This window comes from Grus americana, chromosome 1 (genome assembly GCF_028858705.1).
Source record: "Grus americana isolate bGruAme1 chromosome 1, bGruAme1.mat, whole genome shotgun sequence".
NCBI lineage: Eukaryota > Metazoa > Chordata > Aves > Gruiformes > Gruidae > Grus > Grus americana.
The window spans coordinates 215,036,200-215,054,190 of record NC_072852.1 but is presented as its reverse complement, the minus strand read 5'-3'; the positions used below and the strand labels follow the sequence as shown (position 1 = coordinate 215,054,190).

The 17,991-nt window shown below is 39.4% G+C and overlaps 1 protein-coding gene across 2 annotated transcripts in view; it reads right to left on the bottom strand.

Annotated features, from left to right (window-relative positions):
- Positions 1-17,991, bottom strand: part of TENM4 (teneurin transmembrane protein 4) — a 622,246-nt gene that overhangs the window by 201,272 nt on the left and 402,983 nt on the right. For both annotated transcript variants that reach the window (XM_054803254.1, XM_054803243.1), the window contains 2 exons: positions 14,087-14,185; positions 11,773-12,008 (listed from right to left, as the gene is read on the bottom strand). In XM_054803254.1, the coding sequence (XP_054659229.1) occupies positions 11,773-12,008; positions 14,087-14,185 (335 nt within the window). The remainder of the gene's footprint in view (positions 1-11,772; positions 12,009-14,086; positions 14,186-17,991) is intronic.

Below are 17,991 nucleotides of genomic sequence, written 5' to 3'. Positions count from 1 at the left end.
ATATTTCTTCAAGATCAAAGTCAATTATAAGATGGTCCCACTGTACCTCTAAATGGAGTTTTAATTTGTGTATATAATATTAGAAATAATGGTTTTCCCATTGGGGTATTCACTTCAATTAGAAAAATGAGGACAGGCAGCCCTACCAGAGGGCCTCCTACCTTGCTCTGCAATTACTAAAATTCTGGGCTAGCCTGTTGTGGACAGTATAATTTTACAAATGCCATTTCATTACACACATAGAAATTGTGAGACCCTAATTAAAAAGGGTATAATTTACATAGGTAAATCAACAACCTCTCACATGCTTCCTTCCTTATTATCTCTACCAGCTATTATCAGAAAACCTGCTTTCCCAAATGAATATAATATGTTGCTTAAAGTCTAAAAACTACAGTTTGCTGTTCAAAAGTCACAAACAATACTTGTCGTCTTCTATCACCGCAGCGCAACAGAGATGGGATCACAGTTTAAATCTAGTATCCCAGTTTAAGGGTTAAGATCTAAATATTGTTGTAGAATTTGATGTGTGAGCTGCTCTCTCAGATGGCCAGCTGCTCATCTATCCTTCTGAACACGAACATGACTTTATTATAAAGACAAGTAAATGATTTGAGAGTGCTGCTCATGATTTAATCCTAAAATCAGCTGAAAACTGCATTAGTGTTATTAGTCACCATGCATGTTCTAATAGTACCGGAGCCCCAGCTGGGCTGTGCTGGTTGATGTAAGAAAAATTAACAAAATGACAATCTCTGAGTCCCTTGATATCCAAAGCACCGGTTTAACTTGAGCTTTACTTAGCCTGAGTAAATCTAGTGCCGTCAAGAGCATGATGGAGGTGCTTCAAATTTAGCATGAAGTTACACATTGTGTAGATCAAGGCTAGAGTGCTCATCAGCATCGTCAAAACTGCTCTGAAGAAGAATCTTATTGGCTTGGTGACTTTCTGAAGAGATTTGAAAAAAATTAACCTGCACATGTATTCAGGAGCATCTCATTGTTTTAACTGCTTCGGATGACAAATGCATGGGTATATTTAAAGCAGGCTGAGAATCTTTTAATTTATTTTCTAATTTTTTTTTACAAAAATTTGAAAAAAAATCAGATTGTTCCAACAGTTCATCTCGAGAGGGAGAAATTCCTTTTTTTTTTTCCCTGTACAAAACCTCGGCAAATGGATACAAATGTACAGTCTGGGAAAGCTGATAAAGTGGGTGACACAGCACAATTAATGACACTAGAAATTTTTTTTCTGTCCGGAGACCATGGGCAAAATCCAGCACAGTACTTTCAGGTACTATAAATCTAAGTGAATGGTTCAAATCAGTGTGAAAAGCTCTCTCAATAACGAAACTTAACACAACCTGATGATTTGTTCCCTTGGACTTAGAACTAAATCCAGCACATAGATTAAGGCAAGTGCTGGCAAGTGCAACCCACAGAGTTCTCTTAAAAGGCCCACAGACATCTTTATATTTAATTACACCTAAAAAAAGCATTTGCTAAAGAAACTCAAAGTTCGCCAAGTCAAGCACTCAAAAGTGAGCAAAGAACAGAATTAAGATTGCTTGTGTGATTTTAGATCAGCCCTTGTATGCATATGTACTCTGTAATAGCCTTTAATTCCCTCATCACAGGCTATTTTTTTTCCATCGGCCCAACGCTGAGCAGAACAATTGCACCGAAATTGCCACTCAACCCTGGCAACTCCAGCATTGTAGCATGTTCAATTGCTTTCTAGGGATGCCATATGTGCAGCCTGGTTGGTAGCGGTAGGAGGGGGTTGGAAAGGGAAGGAATACACTCAGTGCAGACAATTTTGCTACTGCACACTAAATAGGTCCCTACTGAGCATGTGTGAACTCAGACTTTCTAGTTTTGTGGCAGCCAACTCTGAGTGTATCAGGGATAAGATAAAGCACACACTATTGTTTGTTCCTCCTAATAGAAAAGAGGTGTCACAATTCTCCATTACCTCCATGTTTCTGCGAGACGAATATAAATTACCAGTAGATCCAACGGCAAAGTTTTGCCTAAGTGAATGACTACATTGGCAGTGGGGATCCAGACCCCGACTCTCACAAGCGTATTTAAGGTACATTCACTTGTGATTACTTAGGCCATGATAATTTTGTTTCATCATTAAATTCAAATGTACCAAAGTGCTTGCTCAGGGACACGGTACACTGCCTTGTCCCTTCATCCCCAAAGACCACATATTTAGCAGTGCATTAAAGAGTAGCAAGCAGTGGAACTTGATAGTCTATACCATCTATTTGTCAGAAGGGACTCTACCATCATTTTGGCTCTGGTCAGCCAATTCCTTCTGAATTCCTGTACACAGTTCAGCTAGCAAGGACCAAAGATCATTCTCAATAGACAGTTTGGGTGTGACCATCCATAAGAGTTTAACAGTGTAGAAATGCACCCATTCTGGATCAGCTGGATGCCCAGAATGGTCCCACGTACATGTTTCACAGCCTGGAGCAGCCCATGACCCAGCTTGACTGGAGAAGGTACACTAATATAAATAAATGATTACTGACCACTTGGATTAATACTGTTTGGAATATCATTACGCTTAGATTGTGGGATTTTTTTTTTCACCAAAAGCCTCAGCAAGCCCTTTTGATGCTTGATTTCATTTCTGCCATAATTAAACAAGATTCTGCTCCTCTGATAGTGCAATTAGAGTTTCTTTTGAAATACTTGATGTAAGCATAGCCATCACCTCGACTAACTGCCTTTTTCCGCTTTGTTTTTTAAAGAGTCTCTTTGCATAATGAAGTGATGCTACAGTTGTACTAGGCAAGCAAGGTGCGATGCCGCTGCTGTGTTACGTGCTACCATATCTGAAAACAGCTAACATATGCTGTTCTCATCATCTTTCTAGGCAAAAGCTTCTGGCTGCAGTAAGGACAGGCTTGGAAGTTAAGGTATGATAAAATTAAATAAAGCAGAAGATAGGAGAAGCTGGTGATGGTGGGAGAGTGTCTTAGTTTTTCACTTAAACACAGGGATTCAACAATCTCTAAATATCTATTTATTGAGCATCAGACTCTGATATCTCGCAGTGAACTCTGTAAGTGGTCCTTTTGGAGCTTTTAAGTTTCATCATAAATAGTGGTGTTGAAATCCTGTCACAGAGGGAAGGAGTGGATTGGACGTTTTGTTCTTTATTTTACAGGTCATCTAGTGCGTTACCGAGGTAGTATACTTAACAACAACACTTCACTTAACACTATAAAGATGTATATCTACCACATAGCTCAACTTTAACTACAGGTAAAAACCCTTAGAGAATGCATCGCTGCACATATCCAATACAAATGTATGACCTGGCTGCAAATCAGGCTTTGAAGCCATCTTCTAATTTATGCTAGAAAAGGACCGGAGAGAAACACTAAACTATAACTGAGGAATATTTTTCACTGTCAGTGACATCCCTAACTGAGCTTACTCTTATGACTAGTTATCCACAAAAATGTATGGTATTTAAAAATACTGAAAGCCAGCCCATTACAGGAAACATTTCTTTCTGTCTCCACTTAACTGCAATTAAATTATGTTATTTCACAGTAATTAGTATGAAATAAAAGCGTGGACTCGAGGAAAACTCCTTCCAGTAGATATTAAGATCTGTAAAACTGATTCCTTTTCAGCGTCTGTGTGCAAAGGTCAATCTAAGCTGTGAAATGAAGATTATAGCAGCACATCTGTGCCACTGTCATAAAGGCAAGGCCAGCACTTTCAGTGTCAGCATGCTGTTATTTTTTTTTTCTGGGGGCTTATAGCAACTATAAAAACTCACTAAAAGCAACTGATAAAAGCTTATAAAAGCTGAGAGCCCATATCTTACCATTTAATACAAATAGATGGAATTAAACTCATCTCTCCTTGTATTAAAGATTCTTAAATTTAAGAAAGGATCAGGCATCTAAAGGGCTGTGATGTCATATGACTGATGTGTGTTTTCATGGCGCGCTGACGCAAACTCCAAGATCGGATGGAGCCCTCTGGATATACAGCCTCAACCTGCTTTCCCCCAGTTAAAGAATCAGTCATATTGGTCGTCTGCTTCTAAATGGGAGTCATTCTTCCAGTGATCCCACAATGATGAAAGAGGATCAGACTTTGACAAAAGGACCTCTTCATTCAGTGTCAAAATAAAACAATGCGCAGAAATAAAAAAAAAAAAAAGTAATAAAAACCCCAGAACAATAGGGAAACATAGAGTAATCTATATAAATCTAAGACCATGCAGAGAGTTGATAAAGGAAGCTGAGGACATGAAGAAAAACATACATGGTTTGAAAAAACCAAAGAACAATAGAACATTTTTAAACTGTATTGAAATCTAGTAAACTGAGCAACAATATAGCTATTTACTTGATGGAGATGGGGAAATTGTTAATAATGTTATAGTAAAGGCTAAAGTGTTCAGTAAGAATTTTTGTTCTGGTTTTTGAAAATATCTAGGATAATGCAATTATTTCGAAAGAAATAAGTTTTTTTCCAGTCCATTAATAACCAAGAATTATATTAAACTACATCTATTCAAGGACAAACATTTTTAAATCTGCAGGCTCATTTAACTTGTACCCAGAGACGAGCTAGCAGAAGAGGGATCTGACTCGGTGAAAAATACTGAACCAGCTAACAAGAGATTGGAACAGGGTTAATGCTGTGCAAATATTTAAGGAGGGAAAACAAGAGGATGCAAGTCACTTAGATTGGGTAGCCTGACATCTATTCCAGAAAAAATAATGGAAAACAACACAGAATTCAACCAATGAAGAATACAGTAACTCAGGCCAATCATATTGCTTTTCTGAAAAACAGATCTTAAGAAACAAACAGGTACTCATTTTTTGAGAAGATTACACTTTAGTAAGACATTTGATTTAATTTGCTATGACTTTTGATTAAGGAAACAAGCACTTTCCAATGGTAAAAAGCAACGTATACATGTGCTTAAAAACTGACTGAAAGACCTTAAAATCATCATCGCTGGTGAATAACCATCAAATGTTAAAATTTCTTGTGAAATTCAACAACTGATAGTTGGCCTGAAATTATCCAACACTTACATCAATGTTACAGAAGTAAATATAAAATCATGGATGACTACACATGCAGATGACTCAAAGACTATTCAAGTGACAAATACAATGATGAAGACAAAACAGATAAATAGAAGAGCTGGACAGTTACTAAATTTGAATCAAACAAAACGTGCTTAAGGCCCAAATGAAATGTTTCAAAGGTCAGCCTGCACACTTGGGATAACGAATCACAAGTTGTGTCCATGAAACGGGACACTGGCAACTGGAAAGCAGAGACTGAAAATTACTTCAGGAGTAAGCACAGGAGGATGCTGTATAACAAAATCCTAATGTGATTTCTGTAGCCAAAAAGAGCTAATGGGATCCTTACACGTATAAGTTGGGGAAAAGTGAACTGAAGTAGGTATGTGACTTACCTATGTAAAAATGGGAGAGTAAGTAGCTGGAGTTTACTAGCCTTCAGTGTCCTAAGAGGTCAGCCTACATGATCTGACAATGTTTATGGCTTTTCACATTACAAATTAAGAAAAGAGATGAAAATTATGGGAATCTTCCTACTTCTTCCTGCTTCCAATAAACACTGAATTAGTTCCTAAAAGATGCAGTAGTTCACCAAGCTCTTTATGAGTGTAGACTTTGAAGAAGCGTTAACCACTTTGCAAAGCAGCAATTTTGCCGCTGAGTTTCAGAACATGTTGCCATCAAATGGAATACCAAATTTTAATACTTCCTGGTTTGTCCAGATTAGGCAACTCTAACAAAATTAGTGGGTTTATATTATCTTTTACTATCCTTTTCCAGTAACATCTTCTGGCAGTGCCTCTCTTTCAATAGCGTATACATCAACTTATATTTTTCCTATCCCAACACTTTTAATGTCAGGTTACAGATCTTATTTAGGTCAAAACAGTGAATGTTCTTTAATGGAGTTTCTATGGTGAGTTTTTTAACACCCACTTGAATTAATTGATCTTCACAGGAGTAGCTTTAAAGTGGGATCTTGTACCTTCATCACGTTTAATTTAAAGCTACGGTTAAATCACTTGTACTTTCTTTAAACTATAAAGCTAACAGTAGCTGCTATCCAAACATACAATGCAAAATCCAAACCCAAAAGAGATGCACATAATCCTCTAATAATACAAACAGCTCTTCCTGACTTTGCAGATGATGGACAATAAGATGTGAGTTATAATTCATTCCACTATGCACCTAAAGCTGCAACGAAAGACAACAAAACAGGAGGAAATACAGACCAAATACAGCTCATCTTGGTTTTAATTTTGTGTCTTTCTCATTTCTCTGATGATTACTGTCTTGTGTACAGGTACTGTGCTAACAACCAAATGCCTTTTCTTGGTCACGTATACAAGATGTATACATAACATTCCTTATTGCAGCTATACTGAGCTGTATTGGGGAATCTGTGTGTTTTATCCAACACTGTGTGTGCATGCACATGCAGAGGAAGAAGGGGGAATGTCAGTAAAGTGACTGAGGATGAAACATTTGAGTGATTCACTAATTCTTTGTGGATCTGACCAGGGAAAGTTTCTTTTGCCAGATCCCTGTAGGCAGCTTTCGGGAGCTCAGTGCTACTCAACCAGCCTCTTGTAGACTTTACACACAGCAGCTGCTCTCACTTGTTCCTTAACAAGAGTGAAGTGTGATTGAGGCTAACACAAAGCCCTGCGATCTTCCCATCTCTCTGCTACAGAACAAATGATGCAAAAAGATTCCTGCAGCTCATCTGAAACCATGCACTTTTGAATGCAGACAGAAGCTCACGTTGATGGCATCTCTCCACGGGGCTGAGACTATTTTCATGTCTTAGCTTTCCCAAGATAATTTACAGGGGTAAAATTTGGAGCTCAATATAAAAACTACAAGAAGATAATTCAAAACTGGATTGAAAGGTCAACATCTGTCTTGATGTATTTTCTGTCTTTAGTCAGGTCAGACTCCAGCATCAGGAATATATAAAAATATATGCAGACTTTTCCAGGGTTGGTCCAGCTCCCGTTGCAGGCACGGGGACCAATGTCATCGACTCGGACTGCATTTGAGCCAGTGCTAAAGTAAATGGAGTTGCTCCAGTTTAAGAGGGGCGTGTGCAAGACCAGCAACCAGAAGGTTGTGTTTGCCTGTAGCTCCTCTTTAGGTAACACATTGACTTCATAACATAAAGGCTTTGCTAGAATAGACTGTTTAGCTATCATTTCTGCAATTCATCTAAGAGAAGAAGGAAACAGAAAACATTGAAAGATCCTTGTAAATCAAAAGAACAAATGGTAACTGGAGCAAAATAGAATTTAATCTGGGGTCAGAAAAGAAATATTCAAGTAGAAAATGAAAGAAACTTGTTGGCAGGATAATAGATTAGTTTATATTTTAACTTGAATAAAAACCTTAATATCAAGGTATAAATGTAGGATCAATAGATATAGTTCAAGTTTAATAATTAAGCATTAGCAACTTCTATTGATCTCAAGTGGCGGGTAAACACCATGGTAATTGGTATACTATACATCCAGAGCTAACCAGTTAGATAGCTAAGAGCTTTGGAAAGCTGCTTTAAATTGGGTTTATTACATAGCATCAAAGAATCATGGACAAACTGAGCTAAAGTTAGTTTTCAGGGTGATTTTTAGACAATAAAAAGAAAGACACCTTATAAACACATCATAGTCCTAGCACAGTTTTACCGTCAAAGCATTTTGCCTGTAGCAAGCAACGCTGTTCTTTAAGTGAAGCTGCATCTGTATGGAGTTCAAACACAGAGCTGAAAAGTAGAGAGAGCTCTGACTCCAATCAAATGAATGACTGTTTTGGCTTCATAATATGTTTTCCATCCCTAACTTTAATCTAAATCAAATGCCCATCTTTCTTGCTGTTCATGCAATGCAACCGCAGCACATGCTTAAGTATAGGAAAATTGCAAGTGCCTAACTACATCAAATTGTACTTCCATCTAGTCTGGAATCTACATCAGGCAGAGGATAATACCTTCTGTTTCAGAAGAAAGAAACTATTCTCCATCACTAATTCATTTAGAAACCGTTCCGCAGATCTAGCCAAACAGCTGCTGGGCATGGAGATCTGGAGAATCAAACAGGTCTTTTCTTTTTCTAACCCAGAAATCTTCCTCCCAAGCAGTACAGCAATGTCAGAGATTCTTTACAGTGCTATGCTAGCAGGCCTGGCATCTACCAGATACAGAACCTCTGCTGGCAAAGTATTTGGATAGCAACATACCTCGTGGTATTATCTCTGCCATAAGAATCTTGCTATAAATTAGCCCTCTGAGGCAGAGCTCCATGGCACACAGACCCCATCACATCCCAGCAAAAGCCATGAAAATTTTCCTTGTCTAGCTGTCAATAGAATGGACAATCCTAAAATGAGAACTTTAATTTTAAAGCGGTGTCTCTTCACGATCTCCTGGAACAGCAAATTTGCAGGTCAGTTACAAGCTGCTTAAAGAGACCTTTCATTTCAGTGGTTCCTGCGGTACCATTCCTGCCATTTTAATGTTACAGCCCCGATCTGCCACTGCTTTTCTCTTTGGTGTTCTCACCCCACGAGACAAGCGTCTGCAGAGCTCACAAGATTTGCATAAGCTGTGTGTGTACAAAACTTTGATGTGCATTGTTGCCACTGCCTTAGTGTGTGTCTCTGAATATTTGAAAAGATGGCAACAAGTCAATCAAAGCTGGTTAATTCAAATGAAAACTAGCTGCTGCTGCTTAATACACCCTGTTATATTTTGTTTGCTATTATCTCTCCAGACCAGTGACTCAGACCTGTAAAACCTTCAGCTTGATCACAGTGTTGACACATGATACCAGCCGTTCAGCTTCCATGGACTTCTATTTATGTCCCCTCTCCTCTTCTTTGAAAAAGCCCAGCAAGATAAATGAACTTCAGACTATTAAATACCATAAAGACTTTCATAAAATAATGGAAATTCTGCCTTTTAGCTTTAAACAAATGATTTAGCAAGGGCCTCAGATGAATTTCAAAAATTAACTGGCTTCAGCAAAGAACTTCAGAAATGACCTAATGCCTCGTTGTTTCCACGCAGCTCTGCCTGCCTCAGATGGTCGCCCACCACACAAAAATTATTGCCAAGACAGAGTCCCTCGTGGATCTCCTGATGTCTCTAGCTCCATACACTTGTAGGTATAGCCTGTGATGGGTAGTTTTTAATATCTAAACAGATTACTGTGACGTGCTGGATGCTATGAAAAGCATCCTGAAGCCCTAGACGCTACTCTGAAGTATTTCCATTAAGCGATCAGTGTACAAAAAAATAGAGTAAATGTCAAGCCACTGCCATGGGACCCAATCCAAAGTCCATTCACTTAACTGGGAGTCTTTCCAATGACCTCAGTTTGCTTTGGAGGATGAACATGGTCATCAAAAAAGATAATTTCTATGGCTGTTTTAACTAACAAGAGCAGGTGGAAAGTAGCCAAGTTCCCAACATTGATGAGCTGTTCTATAGATTAGATCTTCTTACTCATGATTAAGTTTTACCTTACCACTGAAATAGTCCCCATGGCATCAAAAAGAGCAAGACACTGCTTAAATGAGGAAAGAAATCTGTAAGAAAATTCAACTATCTAAATATAGGGGGAAAAAACCCCAAACTGGAGGAAAAACAGTGATTTGTTTGCAAATAAACCAGGTTATTTAAACGAATGAACAAGTTCCTGTGCAGTTATTATCAGAATGCAAAATGTCTCCGCTTAACTTAGTGAAAGTACAAACATTTTGACTCCCTGATTCCTTTTTTTCTTTTGGGTTAGGTGATACAATTCTTGTCTGCAACTTGACAGGATGTAGAAAATAATTACAAATGAAAAGGTTATTCATAATTTTTAAATGAGTTAATTAGTAAACCCCGCCAGAGTCACTCATTACAGTAATTAATAATTGATTATACTTGAAATTAAACACAATTTTTCATCAAAATCTAATTAAATATCTGCCTTTTTGCCTTTTGATTAGAACACTGGCTCTGGTAGAGACAATCTTTGCTAAATATGTTTATGCTGAACTGAACCATTGAATTTGATTTTTAATAATTGATAGTTCCTTTAGAAATTAGTAATTATGATCCATAATTACAGCAGTTCAACCTGATCAGCATTTCTGGCGCCTCACCAGCCATTTGTGGAGCCAGGCAAATGCCACAGGATTCATCTGAATGAGGGAAAAACGGATGGGAGAGCACTCAACGGACCTACCTTTTAACCACATTAACTGTGATTTTAAACAGGAGCCTGATCTCTTCAGAACTCTGAAAAAGGTTTTTGAGTTGGAGAATAGCGAATGCAAACCAAACTCTTCTCAATCTATCAAATGGTAAGCATCTCCTCCGTCAGAATTAATAGGCACCGCTGTTCTGAGGTATAACTGTACTCCTCTGACACACTGAGATAATGTCCAAAGGAACCATGTTCGGGGCATAAGGAGAATACCAGACAAATGAGAAAGGCGAGTCCAAATGTACGTAGCAAATGATGAAAAATTGACTGCATATTTCATCAAACTGCTGCTGATTTAATGTTGGTTAATTAATCATTCCTGCTTCTCTTACAGGAGGCATAAAAGTGACCAGAGTATGATGCAAGGCAGAAGTGGAAAAGTATCAGTCATTAAAGAAGTGTACATAAAAGGAACACAGTAAAAGCAATCCTTTGTGGCAGTGCTAATTATACTCTTGTGAAATGAAAGCAAAAATCTTTCGATCCAGGCTGAGATTTGTAATTCTAACCACAACCTTTTATAGATCATTAGTGTACAGGAAGTCACAGCGAAATCAAAAAGACTCATTTGTGCCATGAGAAACGGGCTTTTTTTACCTATGATCACATATGTAAGTGTCTGACAATTAAAGTCTGCACCACTGACAGTTTAAAATAAAAGTCTAGGAATGGACCTTTGTAAGACATTTATAATGCAAATATCAAATCTAACTGAAGAAAAAGTAATGGTAACACCCCGACTTTACAGGCTGAAAAATACAATTTTCACTTCTAACATTTCAATTACTTTTGCAACAAATACTGACAATGCCTTTTTGCAATGAACAATGACATCTCTTATAAACCAGAGAAATTCAGATCATGCACAGCACAAGAAAAATCCACTGCTGCTCCACCCAAGTAGCAAATTTCCCCAGCTCCCATACTCAAAGAAAACTCTGTTGGACCACAATCTAAACTCAGTTGGTTGAACGGCTAGGATGTGCCACCAAAAGACAGAATAAACCCACATTTTTGTGTGTCAGGATCTTGGATCCCATCAAAGCCAACGGCAGAGAATTCCCACGGACCTGGATGTGACTGTAACTGGGACATGGACCTCACCGCCTCTTTTAATGGGTAACTTTGAAAACATCTGGTGGGTTTGTCTCACTCCAGGTACACTTTCCTCTGCAGAATGTAAACAGTCCATGCCACTGAAGGGAGCACAATGTATGACTCACTCATGGTTTAGTAAGCTCTTCTGGCTCTATGACATGTGTTTGGCTCCCTACCATGGCACTGCAACCACAACTAAGCCAATAGAAGCCTTATTTCCCTGTCACTTTGTACCATGATCTTGACCATTAACATTATGGGTGAGTCTGTAGAGAAATGAAAGAAAAGTAGAAAAAAGAAAAAAACAAAAAACCAAACAGAAATAAGCTTACCTACGAAATACGCCAGCAGGATCACCAGCGTGACTGAGATGACGATGGCACTCAGGGCAGCGCATTTCCAGTTACAGTACTTGTAGGGTTTCTTCAGGTTAAAGGCAGGCCTAGAGAAGGTACTTCTGGGAAGGGGCCTAGGGGGAGGTGAGTACACAGTGCTGGACGTCAAGGGATATCCTGGCGACGTCGTACAAAAAAGGGGAGAAGTGCCTCCAGGTTTGAACAGGAAGTGCCTGAGGGAAGAAAGACCAACAGCAAGTGACTCCTCACACAGATCGAAGCCGAGGGAGACGTGAGGTGGGAGGATGGCGACTGCTGCTGGGACGAGGAAAGCAGCTCCACACAATGCTGGCTACGGACATGGATGGCATGCACGAAAGAGAAGAATAAAAATCTTAGGCAAGTCACACAGAGTAAAGGAAAACAAAACAAAACAAAAGAATCACAGTGCCAACAATGCCACAGAGAACCCTTCAAGGGCAGGAGTCCCCTCTGTGGAAGAGCTGGCCTTAGAGTGAGATGAATACCCCAAGCACAGCTACGACAGACTGGTGGCACGGGCAGCACCGGGGGCCTGCTCACACTCCCACAGAAATGCCCTGCGGAGACTGAAGAGGAGCGTGGGTCAGATTAAAGAGGGGAAGGTGTTTACCAATTCATTGATCACTGCATGAGAGCGTTTTTTATATGGCATTGGTGAATGCGGATGGGGAGAGAGAGCTTAAGCCATTCCATAGCACCCAAATTGTCACAGAGGGGAATATTCACACTGTCCCCGCCCAGCAAACTTAAGCGTTGGACAATGGCACGGCTAAAAGCATCAAAGCCCAGAATCCAAGTCCTGTGTAACGCCAGTGGGGAGAGGCACCTGCTTCAAGAAAGCAGTCCAGAGCACCTTAGTTTGATGCCTACGTATAAAAAGTGTGAATTACTGTCAAAGGCAACAGCGTTTCCTGCCCAGTGACACATTGGGAGGCACCGTATTTTGCCCGTTACTACAGATGCAGCCTGAGAGCCAGCCTGTGAGGACCTTGTGTGAGACTCATGTAAGTCCGTGCAAAAAGAACCCACTGCAGACCATGAGTTCCTGAAATGAAATGTCCCAATGGGAGTTCTCTCCACGGGAATCCTAAATGAAAAACCTAATTTTGGTGGGACATCACAAAGTTACAAGGCATTCAAATGCCGGGAATGAAACTTGGGAAACAGATCTGACTTGTCTATCACCATGCCAATGTAAAACAATAATCCAGCTTGTGAGGACTGAGAAATAGCCTCAGTGCAGTTTGCACCTTCTGCCATGGTTATGGGAACAGATTTGCAGCCAGCGCAAATGCAGTCAGCATGGGGCCATGGGAGTCAGTCAAGCCAGTGGATTACACCAGATGAAGACCCGACTCTGTTTTCCCCTTGAAGTAACTTGTGCAGTCACAGGCGGAAATGTCACATGCAGAAACATCACCATGCAGAAAAGCCACTAATTCATGCAGTATAAAGTAACATATAATTCTCCAAAATAGGTATTTGTACTATTACAGCCATGGGTTTATTGGTACTCTAAGCATGACTGCTGAGCATTAGAGAAAGATTCATTATTTCTGCTAATGTTCTACATCAAAACACTCATTTTTACAAGGACTCAGATACTCTTCTGGTTTCGGAAATTGTTTAGGCACAGAGGTATCTGCTCTCAGCAAAGAGGGACCTGCAGTGTTCAAGTACACCAATTAGATCTTCAGTTAATGATGGCTACAAAATCAGAAACTGCCAACACAAGGTCGACATTTTTGGCACTAAGTATCCATTTAAAAGTTGTTTATAACTTAAAAGTTAAGTGATAAAAAGTTAGGTAAAAAAGCCAGAATGGATCGTAAAGTCAGAATCAAAGGCTTGGCTTACATATAACACTAGTAGGCACTTGTAAGATAAGGCACGTGGAGAATATCAACTTAACAATGAAGTATCAGGTCGCCACTACAATATTGGTTTAAGATCTTTATAAAAATGAAATTAATCTTAGTTTATATGGGACTCAAAATTGCTGTAGGTACTTCTTACTAATGAAATGACTTTCCAAACAAGTGGGAAAAAAGCAAATGGCATGCTGTGGGTCACTAGCATATTAATGAGTGTGCCATTAATATGTACAGGACACAGTGCTCCAAGCTCCAGAACCTTGGTTTTTTAAAGCCATCTTGGAAGAGGCCAGCAATGGTGTTGCCGTTAAACATCATTGATATGACCAAATGCTTTCATGCAAGGATCATAACGACTGTACAGTAAACAGGAAGACCACATAAGTGTCACATACCCATCATTGTAAGCACCGTCATGTCGGGAGGAGGTGAGAATGTCCATCTCAATGAGGTTGTCCTGCAATGTCTCTAGGAATGTCTGCTTTGCTATGTTTCTACATACATATGGAAACATGAATGAAGCCAGTGAGTCATGCATATATGAAGTGTGATCTTATAAACCACAATGGTTATAGTGCAGTTGTGCATGGAATTAGAATGATGGACCATATATTTATATGTATAAGATGCTACACATATACATATATAGCTTTTAAGAATGTTCACTTCTCTCTATATACACTATATATATGCATATACACACATATAAGCACACACACCCATGTGCATGTACAAAAAAAAGTTGATGTCTTTGTTCATTTCACATTATTTATTGCCAGTGACACATGAAACCTTCTGAACTGCTGGATTCAAAAGATTAGATTTCAATCCAGCACAGCTGTAACCTTGTTATACTCCTGCATCTGTCTTATTCTTACTCTGAAAAGGCACAGCACAGTATCTATATCCCACTGTGGCCAATACCTTGGTAGCACAGTTCCATCTAATGTCCTCATGGATTTCCAGTGAAAATCTGCCACTCCTTTGCTTACGTTTCAGTTTTGCATTCAAGAACTTTTTAATTACCAATTTGATTAATTTGTTTTCCTTTGTGGAACAATAACTTGTTATTTAGAAGTTTCAAAATGCAAGTTTTGCTCAATATGAGTATTCCAAATAAAAGTCTCTCAGTGGTAAACAGATAGAAGCTGGAAAAAGGTTGTGCTGTAACCCAAATTCCAATACAGAGTATTGGCTATAATCTGGATATTACAGGCAATAGGCGAAGTACTTGGGGCCTGTATGTGGAAAAGCCCGGTTTTGACTTTGCGCACAACAGTGACATTTTGCAATATCTGGCCTCCCCGGCATTTACTTTGATGAGTCACATTTTGACCTATATACGCTAAACTGTTTTGTACTTTTTGAGGAGAATAGCAGGAACATAAAGAATTAAGTCAGAGGCACAGCTGGGAACAGACTGTGTCTTTCTCACCTTCGGGCTTGTTTCTCAAGACCTGGCAAAAGAACATTTTTCCCATTTTTTCTAGAAACAAAAAACAGTCCTGATTTTGTTCATGTCTGTTTGCAGCATCAAAACTGAATCTAAGCCTGAATGTGAATAAATTCCCTGGCCAAAACTAGGGAAAGGAACATAACAGCATTGTGACATTTTATCACTTATGCAGGATTAAGCGCTTGCAGGATATAAATGACATGATGTGAACTCAAACAAGAACTCCTCTGTCAAAGAAACTGGATTCAGGTAACATGCTAATATGCCAAGAGAAACCAGCCCTGTCACATTATACAAACCTTGATAGTCTTTTCTAAAATGTCCTCAACCTTAATTTTCATTTCTACTTCCTCCTCTTCCTGCTGCTAATGCCAGCACTTGTTTAGCTCAACTCGCTGCTGTTGGAGGCCTCCGGGCTGCTTTGACAGACAGATCTACTCCTTGATCTGAACGAAAGTAAAGTGATTCCTATTCATAGCTTTGGAGTAAAGTGGATCGACATGCATGAGCTGTGTGCCATAGCACTTGAGGCATCAATCCATCCCCAAGTGTTAGCGGCTTCCTCGCATTCCCCGGGAATGCAGGAAAGGTTGGATGTTGAATTCGATGCAAAAAGAAACAACGTATGTGCATGCACTGCGCGTTTAATGGGTAAGAGGCAAGGCATCTAGCAACACACCAATCAATAAAAGTTCATCAGTAGTTAAAATCCATGTCAAATTGGTTCCATGAATTTCAGTTGCGGATTGTCAATAAAACAGAAGAGGGGAGGGTTATATAATCTTATAATGTATGTATTTGTAACAGCGAGGTCGCTGGGTCACCGAGGTGACTAATGCATGCCTGTTCTCACTGGAGGCCGGACAGAGTCCACTCCCTTGGAGATTTCCTGTGCATAGCTGTCTAGCTACAAACCACTCTTCCTTCTCATTATGAGTTGTGGTGGCAGAATCCAACCTTACATGATTACCACATGAAATTTCCTGGGAATGGAAGTCTTCTGAATGCTGTTGGCTTGTCAACTAAACGTCCATCTAGTTGGCATTTATTTGCTCCCCCTCAAATGTAGAGGAACAGAAAGGAGACCACAGAAGAAGGAAGAGTGAGGAATAAATCTGGGGGGAACTGACTTACCTGTCAGGAGTGACTGCTGAGCAAAGATCTTCTCATCACAACCTTGATAATATATTGCTTTTAAAGCAAAAAAAAAGGGGGAATGGACAGGAAAAGAAAGAGGAAGAAGGAGAAACAGAGAAAAGGGAGTAAAGGGAAACTAATGAAAAGAAGGGAGAGAAGAGGAGGGGCTCTTCCTCTTGCAACATATAAAGTTCTCGGATATAGGGTATGCTTATTGTGTCAGCTGTACACTCGTGCTACACATCTCTGCTCGCCTTTGCATTGCAGTATGGAAACTTCCAGGCAGTGATAAACCACCCTAAATTCCCAGTTCTGAATACTGCCTGGAGTCCATGGCAGTCAAAATCAGGCTTCTTCAAACTCTGGGGTGCTTAAAATCTCTAACTGTCTGCACGTTTCACAGCCTGTGATGATCCCCGTTTAAAGGACGTAGCTTTTTCTTCATGTTTTCTCTCTCTGTTGACTAATATGGGATTTAAACAAAATGGATATTCAACAGAAATACAATTCCATTTTTGACATGAGATTACTATAATCTCCGATTGCTATACTTCAAAGGCCTTAATTCTTGGATTAATGTCTCTTGGCCAGGATTTATTTTTTTACATATTGGACATTTTATTCTCTTAGGTGGAGGTCTTTTTTTGGTTCTGGCAGTGGGGAAGGTCGACTTCATGGAAGAGGCAGAATTGGGTACCCAAGTTTGCTAAGCAGCTCTGAAGCCTGGTGGTTTATGTCTACAGAATTCCCACCGAAGGAAATGGAAGACCGCTGCATGTCAGAAGAGCAGACTATTAGAGTGGAGATTTGTCACAGATTTACTGATCATCTATGCAGCACAGCCTCTTTGCATTATGACACCATTATAACACATTTTATTTTCTTAATGTTGTTTAGTGAAGGAACAAAAGCCTGTCTGTCATGCTCTATAAATGCACTCATTTGCTGTTTGGCACAAAATTACACATTCCTTTCCAATATGTTTGTTCTCTGAAGAGACGCTGGGCAAAATTACGCCATTCCAACCAGTGTGTCAAAATCCACAACATCAGTCTTGAAATGACCTGTTTTCTATCCAATGAATAAAATGGTTAAATTGAGGATCAATTACAAGTGTGACTGATTTGTGATGCAAATGAAATCATCAAATGATGCAGAAAGATCTCTTCATGCAGGTAGGCCTCCAATTTCCGATGTGGTTAATAGCAATGGTATGATCAACCCAACTTGCTGAAAGAACAGTCTGCTTCAGGTCTTAAAAATTTTCACCCACAATGATATTGTGGAGAAGAAATGGGGAAAGTCTTTAAGGATGTGCTCATTTGCAATTTAACATGAACAGTTCAGGACTAGCCAGATAATTGTTCTGTCTATGAACTCCTGCATTTATTAAGATATGGTAGGGTTGTCTCTCCATCTCCCTCTGTGATCGCCACCAGAATTGGACAAATGGGGACAGGATGTTTGCAGCAAAGAGCTTTTATCTGTGACATTCCTCCACTGATCCAGCAGCAAGGACATTCTTTCTCAATTGTAAGGTTTTGAGAGACTCGAGTCAGATATGAGGATGTCTTGGCACTATTAAAACAGTATATTATTTCTTCTCCAAAGAATTTAAAACTTAGTTTAGAAAAAGGCACAGGTCTTCCTCCAGAATTATAGAACATTATTCACAAAATGACTGCAGGAATGAGGCCTATGTATTTT